We start from the raw sequence: 22,139 nt of genomic DNA on the forward strand, positions 1-22,139 counted from the left end.
TTATTTTATTTAACTAGGCAAGTCAGTTAAGAACAAATTCTTATTTACAATGACGGCCTACCATGGCCAAACCAGGACGACGCTGGGCGATTTGTGTGCCGCCCTATGGGACTCCTAATCAAAGCCGGACATGATAGGGCCTGGATTCGAACCAGGGAATATAGTGATGCCTCTTGCACTGACATGCAGTGCCTTAGAGAGCTGCACCACTCTGGAGCCCATTAGAAGTATGACTGCTTGTGCCTTGCTCAGGATGGTTGAAACAGTGACCAGCAAATCTCAGCCTCCTGGCCCTATGTGTATCAAGCATCTCACAGTAGGAGTGCTCAACTAGGATCAGTTTAGTCTTTTAGATCATAATGAGTAGGATTTAATGGACAGGAGTTACCTGATCCTAGCATTCCTTCTACAATATGCTTGACACATTACGCCCGTTGATCTTCTCACTGATCCTGGGCAGAGTTTTGTACAGCTCCTGGTTGGTATAAGGTGTTGTAACCAGTGGACCCTGGCCTTGTCTCATGCATGAACAAACAGGCAGTCAAAATCATTGGAATACAAGAATGCAGCATTGTAAGTTACATAACAACATGTAACTCCATAATTATTCATAACAATGGGTCCTCTTGCACCCCACCTAGAGGTAGGCTTTTGTAATGAAAATAGACATTACAATCATCCCCTAAGTTTCACATCACACTGACACTAGCGAGCAACATGAGCGAGGCCTGGAAGCAGAGGCTACACTAACACATACACAATCCTTTAAAATATTTCCCAAAATCCCTCAGTGTTTTTATTTATTTATTTGACAAGCAGCAGGACCATGTTTGTCACCTCAAATTGTTTGTTCTTTACATTTGAAAGTAGATACAATTATCAGTATACCGGTTTTATTACAATATTGTTTTCTAACTTCGATACATAAAAAAAGAAAACTGTAAATGTGAGAAAAGAAAGCATGGTTTTCCACGTCTAGTCTCCAACATTTCCGTCAATGTCACAGCTCACTCGCTCTTTTTCCATTCTTCTTTGTTTTCGGTTAAGTCAACAAAAAATGTATTATCAGCTTTGCACACGGATAACAAAAGGCATTTTCATTGACGCAACGGTGCGTGGCACTGGTGATGTAAACAGCATAAAATCAGAAGGGGGGGGGGGGGGGGGGGGAGATCAGAAGGTGTCGTGTTTCGGTGGCTGTCTGGGGTGACTTGTTATGTTTGTTTCCAAGATGGAGGCACATAGTCCTGCTTCATCCCTCCCTCCCTACGGGAGCACGTGAGACAGCAACAGCCCAAAAATATATGAAGAAGAATGGTCTCTGTCGTTCTTTGCTTAACCTGCGGTTGGTTGGGGTAGGGGGGCCTTATACGCCATTATTCCTCCATTATGCCACATAGCTGTACTCGTCTGCAGAGCTCTGGCTCCGCTCAATGTACTGCTTGTCAATGAGCACCTCAATGCACTTCTTGATCATGCTGATACTGGGGTTAAATCTGGCTTTGGACTGGTTGATGACCTGAGGGAAGAAATGGACAGACAGAAAGAGAGAAATTAACTGCCCGTGTTACTCTGTTGTTGGTAGAATCGCGAATAATGATGATTAAGAGGTATAAATATCATACCCCCTCAAAAATGCTAACCTCCCGTTATTGGTAATGGTGAGAAGTTAGCATGTCTTATGATCTTTGTGCCACTGTAACTTTCTCACAATTCCTGATTATCCGTAATCATGGTAGCATCCACATTACTGTATAAGTGTCCAGAAACATTTTCTATTTATATTTACAAAAAGTGACTTCATATTTATTAAGGATCCCCATTAGCTGATATCAAAGCAGGAGCTACTCTTCCTGGGGTTCAGCTACATTTAGGAAAGTACATACAATAGAGAAAGAAAAGAAAGTGTTATTACATGACATTTCATAACGCTTTTCACAATACATTGTGTGCCCTCAGGCCACTAATCTACTACCACATACACTACATGACCAAAGGTATGTGGACACCTGCTCATCGAACATCTCATTGCAAAATAATTGGCATTAATATGGAGTTGGTCTCCCCTTTGCTGCTATAACAGCCTCCACTCTTCTAGGAAGGCTTTCCACTAGATGTTGAAACATTGCTGCGGGAACTTTCTTCCATTCAGCCACAAGATATCTTAGGCTTGTGTGACGCTGCTAAGCCATGGAAACCTATTTCATGAAGCTCCCGACGAACAGTTGACGTTGCTTCCAGAGGCAGTTTGAAACGCGGTAGTGAGTGTTGCAACCGAGGACAGACGATTTTTACGGGCTTCAGGACTCGCCGGTTCAGTTTTGTGAGCTACCACGTAGCGAGTGAGCTGTTGTTGCTCCTAGACGTTTCCACTTCACAATAACAGCACTTACAGTTGACCAGGGCAGCTCTAGCAGGGCAGAAATTTGTTTAACTGACTTGTTGGAAAGGTGGCATCCTATGACGGTGTCACTTTGAAAGTAACTGAACTCTTCTCTAAGGCCATTCTACTGACAATGTTTGTCTATGGTGATTGCATGTCTGTGTGCTCGATTCTATACTCCTATCAGCAACATGTGTGGCTGAAATAGCCGAATCCACTAACTTGAATGTGTGTCCACATACCTTTGTATATACAGTGTATCTACAATACAAAATCCATGTGTACGTGCATGTGTACGTGCCTGTGTCTTTTCACCGTCCCCCTGTTTTATGAGGTGAATATTTATCTATTTTTTTTTTCAATCGGATTATACTGCTTGCACCTGAGGTGGAATAGAGTTCCATGTATCCATGGCTCTATGCAGTACTGTGTGCCTCCCATAGTCTGTTCTGGACTTGGGGATTGTGAAGAGACCTCTGGTGGCATTTCTTGTGAGATATGCATGGGTGTCTGAGCTGTGTGCTAGTAGTTTAAACAGACAGCGCGGTGCATTCAGCATGTCAACACTTTATTACAAAAACAAGTAATGATGAAGTCAATCTCTCCTCTACTTTGAGCCATGAGAGATTGACATATTCATGTTAGCTCTCTGTGTACATTTAAGGGTCAGCCGTGCTGCCCTGTTTCTGAGCCAATTGCAATTTTCGTAAGTCCCTCTTTGTGGCACCTGACCACATAACTGGACAGTAGTCTATGTGTGGAAGAAACTAGGGCATGTAGGACCTGCCTTGTTGATAGTGTTGTTAAGGCAGCAGAGCTGTGCTTTATTATCTCCCCATCTTAGCTACTGTTGGGTCAACATGTTTTGACCATGACAATTTACAATTCAGGGTTACTCCAAGCAGTTTAGGCACCACAACTTGCTCAATTTCCACATTATTCATTAGAAGGTTTAGGGTTTAGTGAATGATTTGTCCAAAAATACAATGCTTTTAGTTTTTGAAATATTTAGGACTAACCTATTTCTTGTCACTCATTCTGAAACTGCAGCTCTTTGTTAACTGTTGCAATGATTTAACTTGCTGTAGTAGCTGACGTGTATAGTGTTGAGTCATCCACATACATAGACACACTGGCTTTACTCAAAGCATGTCATTAGTAAAGATTGCAAAAAGTAAAGGAGCCTTGACAGCTGCCCTGTGGAATGCCTGATTCTACCTGGATTATGTTGGAGAGGCTTCCATTAAAGAACACCCTCTGTGTTCTGTTAGACAGGAAGCTCTCCTCATTTCTATTGGGCACAACATAATCCGAAACACAACCAAAACAAAACAAACTGCAAATACATCCAACAAGTTTGTACAGTCACAAGCTTGATGTAGCTATTGTGTGCTAGGAATATGGGACCAAACACTACACTTTTGACTACTTTAATACACATAAGTGAATTTGTCCAAATACTTATGACACCTTCAAAATGGGGGGACTAGATATGTAGTGCTTTAATTTCTAAACGATAAAACAGATATGAACGGAAATACCCTTAAATACAAGGTGACATTCTGTACCGTCACCTAATATGAAATTTGATCTCAAATCCAAAATGTTGGAGTATATGTAGGGGAGTATATGTGGTGGGAGGGTTCGCCACTAATCTAGTCCTAATTTTCTGCATTGACAGAAATAACAAATATTGAACCATTAAAGTACAGAGTGGGAAAATGAAATAGTGGTTGGAGGTGTGTTGTGTTGTTGGGGAGACAGGATATATGTGAGTGAGTGAGATAGATGATGACAGCAGAAAGAAAGGTGTTGCAGACTTCTCCTAGTCCCCAGGCATGTTCAAAGATCATTCCAGAGGGGAGACACTCATTCCTGACATCACTCTGTTCTGTCCTGGCCTCAGAGATCTCCCCATCAAGGAACAAATTTACCTCCCTGACACAACACACCAGAACATCAACACAGGAGGAAGAGAGCCAGGGTCTAGACTAGAGACCTGAACCAGGGAGGATGTAGTCCGATTGGTCAGGTGATAGCTCTGTCCTCAGGAAAACCCTTGGATCTCTCCATTCCCTTGTTTCAACCGGTCTCTCAGGACTAGCAGGTATTGTATCTGAACATTAACTTGCCTGTACCATTCACACACATTGCTTCAACCTGTAGCCTTGATATCTCTCCCTCTCAGCACCATGTATATGTATAGTACAGACCTGGGGTGAAATAGTTTGCTATTTCTACATGGGTTTGTGGAATATGACAGGAGTTGAACTCACCTCCTGTATGAGGGCGTTGTGTCTGAGCACTTTGCGTGCCTTCATGATTCTCACTATAGCAGCTTGTAAATACATTTTGCGGTCCTCGTCCACTGCACTCCTCGTCTGCTCCATCTCCTGCAAGGTCGAAGAAACACACACACATTTAAACAGAGGCAGACACTTTCAGAGAATAGGTGTTTGCATTGTTGGATGGATACAGTCTGAGCTCTCAGTGTAGTAGGGTAATGTACCTGTGGTGTGTCTTTCTGCATTGACGTTGTGATCTTGAACTTTGTTCTTTTACTGGTGAAACTCATATTTAGTGAAAATGTGGACTCTGTGTCGATTTCCTCCTGAAGACAAGAAAATAGTTACATACATAGTATCCACCATGAGAAATAATAAAAATGCCAAGATGAGCTACTTTTAAATCCATCTAACCACTAAAGAAGACACTGCTGACTCTGGGTCTCCGGGTGATTCTGTGGCTGCTGATATCTGACCCCTGACCTTTTGAGAGTCGTGGTTAAGCATCTTGACGTCCAGCAGAGACTTGATGGTCTTCTGAAGCTCCTTCTCGTTCATCTGGGTGGAGTCTTGGAGCTCCTTGTAGCCCACCTGTTTGGATATGATACAGACCTTGTTCAGTGCTTAAGGGCACAGTTATTGAACTAGTTCAGTGCTTAGGGCACAGTTATATAACTAGTTCAGTGCTTAGGGCACAGTTATTGAACTAGTTCAGTGCTTAGGGCACAGTTATTGAACTAGTTCAGTGCTTAGGGCACAGTTATTGAACTAGTTCAGTGCTTTGGGCACAGTTATTGAGCTAGTTCAGTGCTTAGGGCACAGTTATTGAGCTAGTTCAGTGCTTAGGGCAGTTATTGACAAGTTCAGTGCCTAGGGCACAGTTATTGAGCTAGTTCAGTGCTTAGGGCACAGTTATTGAACTAGTTCAGTGCTTAGGGCACAGTTATTGAGTTAGTTCAGTGCTTAGGGCAGTTATTGACAAGTTCAGTGCCTAGGGCACGGTTTTTGAGCTAGTTCAGTGCTTAGGGCACCGTTATTGAACTAGTTCAGTGCTTAGGGCACAGTTATTGAGTTAGTTCAGTGCTTAGGGCAGTTATTGACAAGTTCAGTGCCTAGGGCCCGGTTATTGAGCTAGTTCAGTGCTTAGGGCACAGTTATTGAAGTGCTTAGGGCACAGTTAACACAGTCCTTTTCCACCTGTTAGGATATTGGGGTAGTTAGTGCTTAAGGTACAGTTAAGACAGTCAATTTCCACTAAACATGTTGGTTTCGTAACACACCGTCTCACTGTTGTTGAAGGCCAGCAGCACCGCCATCTGGTAGGTGGTCACCATGGCAACATAGGGCTTGGACAGATAGTTCATCTTCACCTCACCTAAAGAGAGAAGGGAGCCAATCATCATCATCACCACAACACCAATGCTGTACCACCATCTTATTCGCCACACCACCTATCGATTACAGGTTTGTATTTGTATATAAAAAAACTGCTCTCAAGTGTAAGCAAAACCATGAAGAAATCAGACTAAAGTAATCCCCAATCCTAATGTGTTCACTGGGGATTCTTGTAAACGCACACAGGGATTTAGATCCAATGTGTTAACTGCAGTGTCAGTGTCAGGATTGCACCTGAAGTATGTATGCTGTTGTAAACTTTGGGGGAGTTATCACAGGGAGTTTGAGGGAGCTACCCCACACTGTGGGATTTCATGGATTGTGCAGTAGTAGTGCCAGGTACAGCTCAGTGTTAGTTAGAATCAGAGCCTCTCCACTAACATGTAATTTGGGATAAAACACTTCAGAGCATACAGACATAATCCATTTTAGACGATTTAATAATCATCCCGTTACTTCTGTCGAGTTTTGGATGTGATTTCAGCTAGTAGCAAGTGGGCCTTCATATAGTAGCAGTTTCAGTGAAAAATAAAGTACTGCTGCTGGACAAAAAAAATCCACATAATTTGCACTGGGTTTTCTATACTACGATCACCTGCCGTGTGTGTGTGTGCGAGCACGCATACATACCTGTGCAGAGATAGTGCAGCCAAGTCAACTTCCTCCCACTGAAGTGCTGATTATAGAACAACTCAAACTGTAGAGAAAAACATAATCATGTTAGAATTACATAAGATTAAGATATGCAGTTTTGTTGAATAGCTATGTGTAATCTTGGGGCAATCACAGAAATAAGGTTTTATTTCTATGGGCATGCTCTCTCCAAACAACCACATCTAAGTCTCCTGAACCACTACACACCATCTGTACACTCTTCTCCAGCTCCTGTGGGATGGCAAAGGTGGAGGAAGAGATGTGTGTGAGGGGCCAGGCTCCTGCCTGCAACGAGACAACACACATGGTGAGACATCTCCACCACCATTGTCATTGAGGTAATCACAGCAAACCTGCCTGAAGGTGCCTAACCTTCAAACTATCTACAAAACCACACAGAATTACCCAAATTACCCGATTTCCTGCACATAAAGTAAGGTCTATCTATTAATATGGCTGAGCTATCAACCTGCATAACCTGCACATAAAGTAATATCTATCTATTAATATGGCTGAGCTATCAACCTGCTTAACCTGCACATAAAGTAATGTCTATCTATTAATATGGCTGAGCTATCAACCTGCATAACCTGCACATAAAGTAATGTCTATCTATTAATATGGCTGAGCTATCAACCTGCTTAACCTGCACATAAAGTAATGTCTATCTATTAATATGGCTGAGCTATCAACCTGCATAACCTGCACATAAAGTAATGTCTATCTATTAATATGGCTGAGCTATCAACCTGCATAACCTGCACATAAAGTAATGTCTATCTATTAATATGGCTGAGCTATCAACCTGCTATCAATATTAATATGGGTGACGACTGCACATTTGCACATGATTGCTCCTATTTTATGACTAACTGATATCTTTGCTGTCCATCATATACACTACCATTCAAAAGTTTGGGGTCACTTAGATATGTCCTTGTTTCTGAAAGAAAAGTACATTTGCTGTCCATTAAAATAACATCAAATTGATCAGAAATACAGTGTAGACATTGTTAATGTTGTAAATGACTATTGTAGTTGGAAACGGCTGATATTTAATGGAATATCTACAGAGGCCCGTTATCAGCAACCATCACTCCTGTGTTCCAATGGCACGCTGTGCTAGCTAATCCAAGTTTATTATTTTAAAAAGCTAATTGAACATTTGAAAACCCTTTTGCTATTATGTTAGCACAGCTGAAAACTGCCTCACAAGTCCTCAACTGGCAGCTTCATTATATAGTACCCACTAAAAACCAGTCTCAATGTCAACAGTGAAGAGGTGACTCCAGGATGCTGGCCTTCTAGGCAGTTGCAAAGAAAAAGCCATATCTCAGACTGGCCAATAAAAATAAAAGATTAAGATGGGGAACACAGACACTGGACAGAGGAACTCTGCCTAGAAGGCCAGCATCCCAGAGTCGCCTCTTCACTGTTGACGTTGAGACGGGTAATATTTAATGAAGTTGCCAGTTGAGGACTTCTGAGTTGTGAGGCGTCTGTTTCTCAAACTAGACACCCTAATGTTACTTGTCCTCTTGCTCAGTTGTGCACCAGGGTCTCCCACTCCTCTTTCTATTCTGATTAGAGACAGTTGTTTGGTGAAGGGAGTAGTACACAGGGTTGTACGAGATCTTCAGTTTCTTGGAAATTTCTCGCATGGAATAGCCTTCATTTCTCAGAACAAGAATAGACTGACGAGTATCAGAAGAAAGGTCTTTGTTTCTGGCCATTTTGAGCCTGTAATCAAACCCACAGATGCTGATGTTCCAGATACTCAACTAGTCTAAAGAAGGACAGTTTTATTGCTTCTTTAATCAGCACTACAGTTGCATTTGGGTTTTCTAATGATCAATTATCCTTTTAAAATAATACATTTGGATTAGCTAACACAACGTGTAATTGGAACACAGGAGTGATGGTTGCTGATAATGGGCCTCTGTACGCCTATTTAGATATTCCATTAAAAATCAGCCGTTTCCAGCTACAATAGTCATTTAAAACTTTAACATTGTCTACACTGTATTTCTGATCAATTTGATGTTATTTTAATGGACAAAAAATGGATATGTCTATGTCATGTTGTATGGTTGTTATTGTTTTAATGTTGTTTCTTACCCTAACTGCACTATACACATTTGAAGACAATAAATATATGAATTGATGTGAGACTTCTAAACTCCTCTCACCTGTAATACATAGATCTGGAAGCTGATTCCCAGGTCAACCGGTGATTCCTGGGTCTTGATGAAGTTGTTGAATTTGTTATTCAGGTCTGCGCTGACGCTCATGTCTGTGTACATTCTGTGGAGCTTGCTCGTGAACTCGTAGCCGCATGCTTGCTGTAGTGGGGGGAGAGAATGTGTGTGTGTGTGTGTGTGTGTGTGTGTGTGTGTGTGTGTGTGTGTGTGTGTGTGTGTGTGTGTGTGTGTGTGTGTGTGTGTGTGTGTGTGTGTGTGTGTGTGTGTGTGTGTGTGTGTGTGTGTGTGTGTGTGTGTGTGTGTGTATGTATGAATGAATGAAATACATGCACCAGTACAAACACTATAATAAACAAGTCCATCATTACGGCCAAATATCACACATGACAGACGCATTAGAGTACAGTGGAGTCACACAGCTAGAAGACATTTAGAAGCACATGCTGTAGGGCTTCGTTTGAAAGTTATGTGGAATACTAGATTAAAAGGAAAGACTGACAGTTTAGAGTGATGCTCAATTATGGCATTAATAAATGGCATTGATAGCGTCTTATCCAGAGGGTGTACCTGCACATCACGCTGCCTCATGCTACAGAAACAAGAGATATGCTCCTGCCATATGGGCCATTCTGGTTTAGAAAATGCTTACTTTAGGCATAAGAGACCTTGAAATTGCACCTGCTAAAGTTGAAAGGAGTCTTACTTCACCTTTAGTTTGTTGATCATGGCTTCCTCTGAGTCCATGGACAAGGACAGCCCATGTATTAACCTCTTTGCTAACATTCTTGCATAAAACTGTACAAAAGAGAAAGAAGCGACAGAGTGGGAGAGAGAGTGAAAGAGAGAGGGGGGCAAGAGAGTGAGTCATCAACATGGTTAAGAATAAAACATAAGACATCAATTCAACATCTCAGTCTCCAAAAACTTTTTAATTTTTTTTAGATAATGCTCTTTAGCGAATTCCAAATTCAGTCTGGAAGGAATAAAAAAGCAGCCATACTAGCTGTCAAGATCGCTGGTCATTTGAGATAATGAGAGTAATAACGCAAATGCCGGTCAATCGGCTACCTTTTGAAAAACGTCCTTGTCGTCTATGTACTTGAACACGGTGATGAAGCTAGTCAGCTTGTCCTCCACCTCATTCTCTGTCATTCCCTTTGCAGACTTCTTCAGCAGATTGTCACAATACTTAGCGAGCTACATGGGTAAAGGGAAAAACAACACAAGGTCAGACATAACCATGGTCCTCAAAACAAATGTTGAAAAACCCCACAGATAAAGTAGTAGATCTAGACGAACTGCTGTGTACAGGGTTTTTACTTAGTTTATCACTATGGCCTTATCTGATACCCTCACACATTTCCTAACCTCAGGTGTCATGAATGAGTCTCACACTCACCAGTTCAGGTGCTTTGCAGATGGATTTGGGCTCCCTGTAGTTAACCACTGCAGTCAAAGCCTGGGGAAGATCAAACAAACCAGTAATTTCCCCTCCCATCAGTTTCAGTACATCCACAGCTTAAGACATCAACTAATAAATACAGTTAAAAGTTATGTTTTAATTTATGAAAATCCTTAGGAACAATCTTGTGAGAAACAATATGGAGCCACATTCCATAGAGAGCGTCTGCTAAATGACTTAAATGTAAATGTAAATGTGAACAAACACCACTCACTGGCGCCCCCTACTGGCTTGACCTGTCCCTAGTGTCCACATTCTGATTTCCCCTCTAAGCCTGCCAGCCAGGGAGTCACAACATTAATACCTTATCAAGTGCGCTCATGAAGTGCTGATCCCCATTCAGCACTGTGTTAATGAGCTGAACAAATTTACTGTGAACCTCTAACACGGACTCCACAAACAGGGTTGGCATCTGAGGAGGTAACAACACAACAGGAGAATTAGTAGTGAGTTGTGAATATTATCTTTGTGATAATGGTAATCTGATAATGCATAGGCCTACTATACATACTAATAATGCACAGCGACAATGTAGTGTTTGAAGTCCAAAAACAATACATTTAGACAAAAGGATTAGCAGGGTGCTGCTGTACATTTACAATGATGACAATCAGATAACGTACAATGACAACGTATAGTGATACACAAAGACGTGGCGTACATTTTCCTGGGAGAGGTTACTGGTGGCCCGGAGGCCCTCGTCGTGGATATGGATCTGGAGCTCTTGGATCATGTGGGGTAAGCCACTGGACACGGCTCTCAGCAGGGTGTACATGTTAGCCATGTCTGTAGGGGGTAGCAAGAGGGAGAAAGAGGGGAGGGGAGAGCGAGACCAGAAGAAAGGCAGAGACAGACGGCGCCAGGGGAGAGTCAGTCATAGAGACAGGGTTCGTACAGACAGACCAATTCGAGGACTTTCAAGTACATTTTCAAGCACTAATATTTATTTTCAAGGACCATCAATTTGTAATACTTCCTAACATATAGGTGTTTTATTCATCACTACCTCAGTCATACCCAATAACACGTCTTTCAATACTTAATTACTACATACTTGAGTGGTACGTTAGTAGTGATGACGTTGTAATTTGAGAAGTGATGAGCAGTTTTGGGACGTGCCTACTGGTGAACACATCTCCTATTCGCATTACTACACAATTCAAGCTCAATGACCGTATTGTATTACTATAGAGACTTTGGGAATCTACTACTTATTAGCTACTAAATAGTGTAGTAACTATGCAATTGTGTTCATTTTAAGTAATTTTGTTTTATTAATATCACAATATGCTTAAATCTTTCTTGAACTACACTGTTGGTTAAGTGCTTGGAAGCAAGCATTTCATGGTAAGGTCTACCTACACATGTTGTATATGTGACAAATAAAGTTTGACTTGATTTTAAAAACTGTAGCCACAATAATCTTTGATGTCACAACAACCTGTTTCTGGTGAATTCAAATTCATAAATGGAGCTATGGATCAGTCAGTGAGATCAACATGATTGTGTAAAACAAACTCAATGACAATAAAACAACCTTTAATTTTAGGTTACAGACCAAAATGTTTCATGTTGAACCATTTTCAACAACAATCTCAAAAATGTCCATGTAAATAAAGTTAATTTAATATGAGAGAGAGAGAGATGGATTTAGATGCATTATTGAAATGGTATATAACAGATGGCAGTCTGAACAATATATCAGAGGGATGAGAATACGTAATGTTTAGCTAATAGTGATAATGGTTGAAATAAAGACTTTGAAAGCAAATGGTAGATGGTGAGAAAACTAGCTACCTTTTGTCTAATTAAGCAATAAGGCTTGAGGAGGTCTGGTATATGGCCGATATATCACTGCTAAGGGCTGTTTGGCACGACATATCGCGGCCCTTAGCCATATATCACAAACCATCGAGGCACCTTATTGCTATTATAAAATGGTTACCCATGTAATTAGAGCAGTAAAAAATACATGCTTTGTCATATACCCGTGGTATACGATCTGATATACAACGGCTTTCAGCCAATCAGCATTCATGGCTCAAACCACCCAGTTAATAATAAAAAACACATCCATGGGCATTAGCACACATGTAACATAGTGTGTACACCACAAAGATCAACATCACAGCTCACCTGATACATCATTCAGAGTGGTAGACAGGACCTTTGTCTCTGAAAACATTCCATTTAATTTCAACAACAATCTAAAACATTTCCATGTCAATAAAGTTAATTGAATTACACTGAACAACAAAAAAATGCAGCAATTTCAAAGATTTTACTGAGGTTCAGTTCATATAAGGAAATCAGTAAATTAATTAATGAGGCTCTAATCTATGGATATCACATGACTGGGAATACAGATATGCATATGTTGGTCACAGATACCTTTAAAAAAAAGTTAGGGGTGTGGATTAGAAAATCAGTCATTATCTGGTGTGACCACCATTTGCCTCATGCAGAACAGCACATCTCCTTCGCGTAGAGTTGATCAGGCTGTTGATTGTGGCCTGTGGAATGTTGTCCCACTCCTCTTCAACGGCTTCAAGTTGCTGGATATTGGCGGGAACTGGAACACGCAGTCGTACACGTCCAGAGCATCCCATACATCCTCAATGTCTGGCGAGTATGCAGGCCATGGAGGAAGTGGGACATTTTCAGCTTACGGGAAGTGTGTACCGATCCTTGCGACATAGGGCCGTGCATTATCATGCTGGAACATAAGGTGATGGCGGCGGACGAATGGCACGACAATGGGCCTCAGGATCTCGTCAAGGTATCTCTGTACATTGAAATTGCCATTGATAAAATAGCTTATGCCTGCCTATGCCTGCCTATACCATAACCCCACCACCACCACGGGACACTCTGTTCACAACAATTGACATCAGAAAACTGCTCGCCCACACAACCTCATACATGTGGTCTGAGGTTGTGAGGCCGGTTTGATATACTGCCAAATTCTCTATAACGACGGAGGTGGTTTAAGGTAGAGAAATTACATTCTCTGGCAACAGCACTGGTGGGCATTCCTGCAGTCAGCATGCCAAATGCAAGCTCCCTCAAAACTTGAGACATCTGTGGCATTATCTTGTGTGATAAAACTGCACATTTTAGCAGCCTTTTATTGCCCCCAGGACAAGGTACACCTGTGTAATGATCATGCTGTTTAATCAGCTTCTTGATATGCCACACCTGTCAGGTCGATGGATTATCTTAGCAAAGGAGAAATGCTCACTCACAGGGATGTACACAAATTTGTGCACAACATTTGAGAGAAATACTTTTTTTGTGCGTATGGAAATGTTCTTGAATCTTTTATTTAATCTCATGAAACATGGGACCAACACTTTACATTGCGTTTATATTTTTGTTCAGTGTATATTGAAGAGAGTGAGTGAGTTAGTGTGAGTGATGTGCTCACAACAGTCCAAGTTCAGCCTTTTTATCATTCTATTGATCTTCTGAAGCTGTTGAACGTGATACTGCATTCTCTGGACATTGAGAAGGTCTGCCTCTGCAAGAGTTCCATGTCCTTTTCCAGGAATTTGTTTTTATTTGAGGTCCTCACTGTCTACCAATTGTATTTTCTCTGCCCTCCTGTGGTCATGCTGTGCATCCAGGTAGTCTGGATATTTCTGCCTTGCAGACTTGCAGGAGGATTTTCTTGGTGCGTTATGTTGACTTTCTTCATTCCAACTGCATTCTCTACAGCATCATTCACCGGTCTCTGTGCTGTGTAGGGCTGCTCCTTTTTGTTTACAACAGTAAGAGCGGAGTTGACTGAATACGCCCTGTCTAACGAGGCCTGTCAGTGGGAGAGCAGAAGGACAATTTGAATTGCTTGCCACAGGTCTCTATAGTTCTCCTTACTCTTCAGACGCTCTAAAAAGGTGCTCAGAGCAGTCCTCGGCGGATCCTACTCACTAAACGGAGTGATGTTTCAAAACTTCCTGCGATATGAAGCACTCCAACTACCACTGGGCATGCTTCAATTTAATTACATAAGCTTGCGAAGACTTTTGAATTTGCACTCACAAGCTGCAGGATTCCTTGCCATCTGTTGTGGGTCAAGACAAACAGCCTGTCTCACAAAACTGGAGTGATGGGGTTTTGAGCATCAACTTCCTCAAGGAGGTACTTCTTTTTGTCATTCTGAAACTCAGAAATCCTCCTCTCACTCACTTTGCTAGCCGCTTTTTTTTTAGCACCTTACATGTTGAAAACCAAATGTCATCTTTGGAAGGGACCCACAGCATCATCCTCTGTCACAGTGTATTTTGAGAGTTTCAGGGGGACTGTAAATGTGTCTGTCACCTCTTTTCAGGACTCTGCTCATGACATTAGTCAATAGGTCTGCCCAGTCTGCTGCCAGGAATGGGAATGTATGTACCCTTGAATGCGTTTGGCTACAAATATGAAAATAATATGTTTTGCTGGGTGAAGTTCACCTGCTATTGCTTCCTTTACAGTTGTGAATGTAATGCATGTCGGTGTTCTGTAGGATTTTATTAGGTTTGGCAAACCCTCTAAGGCTTTAGTTACAACCTCTGTTTTTTTTGTACCTATAGGTGTCCACAAAACTTTTTAGGGAAAACTGAGGAGCCTGTGGTTGTCACAAAATCATCTCGTCTTGCAGGGACGCCATGCGTCAGTCTATAGAATGTACTTAAAGTGCCCTCTATGTCCCTATCTATGGAGCCAAATACATTCTGAAACGCATTGTGGATACTGTGCAAGGAACATGTTCCAATGTCAATTAGCTCTCGGTTTGTGGCTTGTGCAAGGACATCAGAAGTGAATTCTCTGTAAAAACTTGTGGTTAACATTTGGTCCAGCCATCGACATTTGTAGGAAGCGAGACATGTTAGGTTTATCTGTCAACTCTGTAGTGAGAGAGACAGTCCTTAGCTGTACCATGTCCCATGAATGATGAGTCCAGGTAGTGTGTGGTAACCTTGTTGGTTGTGGGGTCTAAAAACCTTACGTGGACATAAATTTGCTTGAGCTGCAGTTATTTGTCAAAAAGCAGCACATAACCATTATTCTTCTGCAACTTGTCCAGGAGATGGTGTCAAAAGTAAGGTGTAAGACCATGATTGATCATGTAGGCTATCTTCTTCTCCCAACAGACATATGACTTGGCTATAGCATTGTCTGGAAAAACATCAAGGGGAAATTGTTGCATTTTCCTCTGCACTTTGGCAGGATAAAACAGTTAGAGTTTAATAGCAGTGACAGGAGAAAACTGAGGCCTCGCATGGTGTACAAGTTTAATAAATGTCAACAACTTCAGAGGAATTCCAGACTAACTCGTCATTAGATGCGGATAAGATCCACAAAGGTGGGAATTACCCCAGAGCATCCGTAAATTGCTCTGACCCTGGAGCTAGCAAGTGAAGGCTCCTCTAATTTCCAGGCATCCAGAGCGCGAAACACGTGAGGGGGGGGGGGGATTATGTAGGTAGTCTGCCTGAAAATTCATTTTCAAGACCAATACATTTTTCAAATATTTTTCATATTAACACTTTATTTTCTGTTCTCCTCTCATTTTAACTTTGGAATACAAGATATTTTCTCGAGTGCCAAATTCAAGTACTTCAAGCACCTTGCGCGAAACCTGTGGAGATCTTTAGTCAGTCACACACAGGTGGAGGTTCTCTGTTCAGTTTGAAATCTGATAGCTACAGTGCATTCAGGAAGTATTCAGACCCCTTGACTTTTTCCACATTTTGTTACCTTAAAGCCTTATTCTAAAATGTATTATATTGGGTTTTTTCCCCTCAAATCTACACACAATACCCCGTAATGACAAAGAATAAACAGGTTTTGGGATTTTTTTTGCACATTTATAAAACAAATATTAAAAAATACATGAAATATCACATATAAGTATTCAGACCCTTTAGTCAGTAAATTGTTGAAGCACCTTTGGCGGCGATCACAGCCTCGAGTAATCTTGGGTAGGACGCTACAAGCACACCCGAATTTGGGGAGTTTCTTCCATTCTTTGCAGATCCTGTCAAGCTCTGTTGGGTTGGATGGGGAGTGTCGCTGCACAGCTACTTTCAGGTCTTTCAAGAGATATTTGATCGGGTTCAAGTCCGGGCTCTGGCTGGACCACTCAATGACAGTCAAGAGACTTGTTCCAAAGCCCCTCCTACGTTGTCTTGGCTGCGTGCTTAGGATGGTTGTCTTGTTGAAAGGGGAACCTTAGCCCCAGTCTGAGGTCCTGAGCGCACTGGAGCAGATTTTCATAATTGATCTCTCTGTACTTTGCTCTATTCATCTTTCCCTCGATCCTGACTAGACTTCCCGTCCCTGCCTCTGAAAAACATCCCCACAGCATGATGCTGCCACCATCACGCTGCACCGTAGGGATGGTGCCAGGTTTCCTCCAGTCTTTCAGGCCAAAGAGTTCAATCTTTATTTCATCAGACCAGAGAATCTTGTTTCTTATGGTCTGAGAGTCTTTTAGGTGCCTTTTGGCAAACTCCAAGCAAGCTGTCATGTGCCTTTTACTCAGGAGTGGCCTCCGTCTGGCCACTCCACAATAAAGGCCTGTGCTGCAGAGAAGGTTGTTCTTCTGGAAGGTTCTCCCATCTCAACAAAGGAACTCTGTCAGACAGACCTTTGGGTTCTTGGTCACCTCCCTGACCAAGGCCCTTCTCCACCGATTACTCATAAACATGATGCACTTGAGCTGAATTTCGAGGCTCATAGCAAAGGGTCTGAATACCATTATTTATTTTGAATACATTTGCAAAAATGTCTAAAAACCTGTTTTCGCTTTGTCATTAAGGGGTATTGTGTGTAGACTGATGAGGAAAAACACATATTTCAACAATTTTAGAATAAGACGTAACAAAATGTGTAAAAAGTCAATAGGTCTGAATACTTTCCAAATGCACTGTATATCCAATGGCCAGTAACATATGGGAGTCAGTCAATGAACCATATGGGATTCAGCCATCTCAAGTTATATTTTATTTAACCTTTATTTAACTAGGCAACTAGTCAGTTAAGAACAAATTCTTATTTACAATGACGGCTTACCCCAGCCAAACCCTCCCCTAACCCGGATGACGTTGGACTAGTAACCGGAGCCTGAGCTAACAAGGTACAAATCTGTCGTTCTGCCCCTGAACAGGCAGTTAACCCACTGTTCCTAGGCCGTCATTGAAAATAAGAATTTGTTCTTAACTGACTTGCCTAGTTAAATAAAGGTAAAATAAATGTAAAAAAAAATAAAAAATGACATTGGGCCAATTGTGCGCAACCCTATGGGACTCCCGATCACAGCCAGTTGAGATACAGCCCAGGATCAAACCCAGGTCTGTAGTGACGCCTCAGGCACAATGCAGTGCCTTAAACGGCTGCGCCACTCAGGATCCCACTCCACTCAGGATCTCAAATACAGCCTGCTTGATCGCCAATGTAAGGATGACATGTGCTTAATTAAGACTGCCTCTAAGCCAGCCACTGGCACCCTGACCATCTAACTTACTGATTGACCATCTAAATACAGAATTACCATCTAACTAGAGTAACAGACGTTCTAAGCCAGCCCCTGTATCTATTAGTAACAAACAAACTGACCGTCACTCCTGTAACCAGACTGACCGTCTCTCTTCTCCTGGCGGATGATATTCTGACACTCCCCGTGGAGAAACTGCAGGTGGTCTGCCACCATCCTCTGCTGGCATTCATGGATGACTTTGGCGTATGAGCTGGGGTGCAGATACTTCCGACATCGCACCTCCTCATCTTTCAACCTTCCTAAAACCTAAGTGGAGCCAGGGAAGAAAGAGAACACATTGGATTCATTGATTTGTATAACATGGTTAATTATGCTAATTTCAAAGTCGCTAAATGGCCCAACCCCAATAGGGCTGAAAGCCAATAACCCACTACAATCTACCCTGCAGCACTGTCTACTTAATGCAATGATAGGGAGGTGAACAGAAAGCACCAGGGTTGGGGTCAATTCCATTTCAATTCCAGTCATTTCAGGAGGTACACTGAAATTCCAATTCCCTTCAATGCCTTTCAATGAGGAGAATGTGGAATTGAAATTTGGTTTACTTTCTGAATTAAATTAATTTGACCGCAAACCTGGAAAGATCTATACTGGGATAAGTGACTGTGTGGGGGGAAAAATACCACATCATAAAATCAGCGCTAATGCCGCCAGCAAGCATATCTCATATACAGAGATTTCAGTCACCACCACACAGCACAACAACAGATGGACAGATGCTCCTATACACTATAGACTGGCCACCCACCATGCCTTTTGAAGCAAGTGTTGTGGTTATCCTTGTTAAATGGCGATCACTCTTATCAATCTTATCATTGTCAACGATTTTACAGGTCCACTTGTGAACAGAGCCTGAGTCCCAAATGGAACCCTACTCCCTATATAGTGCACGACTTTTGACCAGACTACAGCCCATAAGTAGTGTACAATATAGGAAATAGGGTGCCATTGTAAAGGATGTGAAATGGCTAGCTTAGTTAGCGGTGCGCACTAAATAGCGTTTCAATCAGTGATGTCACTTGCTCTGAGACCTTGAAGTAGTGGTTCCCCTTGCTCTGCAAGGGCCGCGGCTTTTGTGGAGTGATGGGTAACGATGCTTCGTGGGTGACTGTTGTTGATGTGTGCAGAGGGTCCCTGTTTCACGCCCGGGTATGGGCGAGGGGACGGTCTAAAGTTATACTGTTACACCATCGCAGACGCACCTGAAGGCAGCCATGATGTGAGCTAGCTAATGTAGGGGACTGTCTGTTACCTTTCTGCACTACAGTCAGTCAGACAGAAATACACAGACTCAACTCTTAAGTCAGCACATCCACAAGACCGCCCACACCATCTCAACACTGTCTGGCGTAAGGGCAGGGGTGGAGGGCTTCCACTCGGGCCCCGCAACTAATGAGCCTTACGATGGATGATTTAACCCCTTCATTGGAATTATAACACATTTTCATAAACACACACACCTGACGGTGCCACAGCTGGTAGCGAGTCTCCTCGGAGAGTCACTGAGGCCTCCAATAGTATAACACCAACAACACGATAAATGCACAGCAACAATACTCGAAACCAATTAGCAGCCATGGCAAATCACATGAACTAAATCAATATTTTCTAAAAGCCTCAACGGATTGCCTCGAGCATCTTTCTGATGTAACATATGCATTCCTTATGGTCACAACAGACTGCTCTAAGGCCCTTGGATTATATGCACAAAAAGTCAAAGAAATAACATTAGGATGGTTGAAACGGGAGTAATTTGATTTCTAAATGACCAGGGTGTAGCTTATTATGTTCAGCCCACAGAGAGCAGCAGATAACAAGGGAGGGGAGTGAACAGCAATACATGTCCTGTCCAGCAGCCATCTTACCTTTTCCATAAAGGCTACTGTGAGCAGTTAGACCATAGAGATCCTGTATTTTATATAGCTATATGGATCTCTATGAGTTGGGCTACCTAAAGCCATCTTACCTTTTCCATATACTGTGAGCAGTTGGACTCTTGCAGTAAATTGGAAGCTTCCTGTTTGTAATACTCTCCCGTTTTCATCAGAAATGGCCCTTCAAAGATTTCCTGATAAAACTGAAACACAATAAAAGAGTGTAAGCTGCATAGCGAGTTTAGAGAACACACAGAGTGCACAAACTGTACACACATGCATAGGCATGGACATGGCTACAGTAGACCAGGGGTCACCAACCAGTCGATCATGATCTACTGGTCAATCTCCAAACATTTCAATTTAAAAGAACACAGAAAAAGCCTTATGCTCCTACTTTCTCAATTTGTCTTGCGCTGTTGGCAGTTGCTGTGTGCGGGTAGGCAAAGTGTTCCCATTTTGAAAGATTTAATGTGTTAGGTACAAACTCCGCCTACCCGGATGGCACAGAGAGCATATCAAGTGCACCTATCGGCCTACCGCTGGCCAATCGGATAGTTTAGATTATTTAGATCCAGATCTGCAGCTTCCTCAAATTCACACCAAAGTTGATTTTGTGAGATTTCAAAAGGTTCAAAACCATGACTAGAGAAAGACTGTCAACGAATACAGCAAAGAGATGCTGTTTTTACAAGTGAGTTTATGTTCAAGTTTTTATTCAACACGTTTATATGCCATGAAATGCGCTTTTCCTTTCTTCCATTCACACTACAACGAGAACTGCAGCTAATAGAGGAACATGAATTTGTGTATGAGGCAATGAGACTCCAGTTTTGCCATCAGCTGAAACTAGTGGTCTCCTTTTTGGTCAGTCTCAGCGGAGGGAGGGAGAACAGAGGAACGGTGAGAGACTGCTCTCCACATCCCTCCACTGAGACTGACCATCAGATGCAAACACCATCATCCCAGTAAAAACAAAACATGTATTTCAATGTATGCTCCCTCAGCTGTGCCTCACAAGCAATACAACAATTGATCAATTCATTACCGGCGAGATAAAAAACCTTGTGTTTTTTTTTTTTTTTTTTCAATTGTCTGAGAAGAACATTGCCTGGGCAATTCAAGCATAGCCAACATGCGGTGATAATGTATTGGACCTATAGCCTAGGCTACTACACAAACCATCAAACACATCCTCTGACCAGTTATCTCCACTCAAGCCATGAACTGAGTCTCTCAATCGTCTGAGAATGTCACTTTCATGGATACCATTTAACATCTGTGTCCAGTATGAAAGAAGTTAAAGGTAGTTTTGTGAGCTAACGTTAACTAGCGTGGAATGTTGTGCCACTCCTCTTCACTGGCTGTGCGAAGTTTCTGGAAATCAGCGGGAACTGGAACACACTGCTATATACGTTGATCCAGAGCATCTCAAACGTGCTCAATGGGTGACATGTCTGGCGAGTATGCAGGCAATGGAAGAACTGAGACATTTTCAGCTTCCAGGAATTGTGTCCAGATCCAGAACATGAGGTGATGGCGGCAGATGAATGGCACGACAATGGGCCTCAGAATCTTGTCACGATATCTCTGTGCATTGAAATTGACATTGATTAAATGCAATTGTGGTCGTTGTCCGTAGCTTATACCTGCCCATACCATAAACCAACAGACACCATGGGGCACTCTGTTCACAACGTTGACATCAGAAAACCGCTCGCCCACACAGCGTCATACACGACTGCCCGGTACAGTTGAAACCAGAATTAATCTGTGAAGTGCATACCTCTCCAGCAGCAATCGAAGGTCAGCATTCCCCAAATTAATTTGGTTACGACGCCAAACTGAAGTCAGGTCAAGATGCTGGTGAGGACTACGAGCACGCAGATTAGCTTCCCTGAGACGGTTTCTGAGTTTGTAGCGTAATTCTAAGATTGTGCAAACCCACAGTTTCATCAGCTGTCCGGGTGGCTGGTCTCAGACGATCCCTCAGATGAAGTCAGATGTGGAGGTCCTGGGCTGGTGTGACTACACACCGTCTGCGGTTTTGAGGCCGGCTTGATGTACTGCCAAATTCTTTAAAACGACGTTGGAGGCGGTTTATGGTAGAGAAAGGAACATTAAATCCTATGGCAATCACTCTGGTGGACATTCCTGCTGTCAGCATGTTAATTGCACGCTCCCTCAAAACTTTAAACATCCACGGCATTGTGTTGTGTGACAAAACTGCACATTTGACAGTGGCCTTTTATTGTCCCCAGCACAAGGTGCACCTGTGTAATGGCCATGCTGCTTAATCAGCTTCTTGACATCCCACTAACAGCGATGTAAACACATTTCTG

General features: G+C 42.3%; 1 protein-coding gene across 5 annotated transcripts in view; it reads right to left on the minus strand.

The window, feature by feature from the left end:
- Positions 1–791: 791 nt before the first annotated feature.
- LOC124039856 (cullin-2) overlaps positions 792–22,139 on the minus strand; it is a 45,926-nt gene continuing 24,578 nt past the window's right edge. For 2 of the 5 annotated variants that reach the window (XM_046356324.1, XM_046356326.1), the window contains exons 8-22: positions 19,890–20,000; positions 17,983–18,169; positions 11,042–11,166; positions 10,685–10,792; positions 10,318–10,377; positions 9,987–10,115; positions 9,627–9,713; positions 8,907–9,059; positions 6,925–7,002; positions 6,694–6,760; positions 5,949–6,043; positions 5,083–5,259; positions 4,893–4,994; positions 4,660–4,776; positions 792–1,519 (exon numbers count right to left, since the gene is read on the minus strand). In XM_046356324.1, coding sequence (XP_046212280.1) covers positions 1,388–1,519; positions 4,660–4,776; positions 4,893–4,994; positions 5,083–5,259; positions 5,949–6,043; positions 6,694–6,760; positions 6,925–7,002; positions 8,907–9,059; positions 9,627–9,713; positions 9,987–10,115; positions 10,318–10,377; positions 10,685–10,792; positions 11,042–11,166; positions 17,983–18,169; positions 19,890–20,000 — 1,728 coding nt within the window. In that variant the 3' untranslated portion in view covers positions 792–1,387. The remainder of the gene's footprint in view (positions 1,520–4,659; positions 4,777–4,892; positions 4,995–5,082; positions 5,260–5,948; positions 6,044–6,693; positions 6,761–6,924; positions 7,003–8,906; positions 9,060–9,626; positions 9,714–9,986; positions 10,116–10,317; positions 10,378–10,684; positions 10,793–11,041; positions 11,167–17,982; positions 18,170–19,889; positions 20,001–22,139) is intronic. The other 3 variants (XM_046356329.1, XM_046356327.1, XM_046356328.1) reach the window with 3 other exon arrangements.

Source organism: Oncorhynchus gorbuscha, linkage group LG07, assembly GCF_021184085.1.
Source record: "Oncorhynchus gorbuscha isolate QuinsamMale2020 ecotype Even-year linkage group LG07, OgorEven_v1.0, whole genome shotgun sequence".
Taxonomy (NCBI): Eukaryota; Metazoa; Chordata; class Actinopteri; order Salmoniformes; family Salmonidae; genus Oncorhynchus; species Oncorhynchus gorbuscha.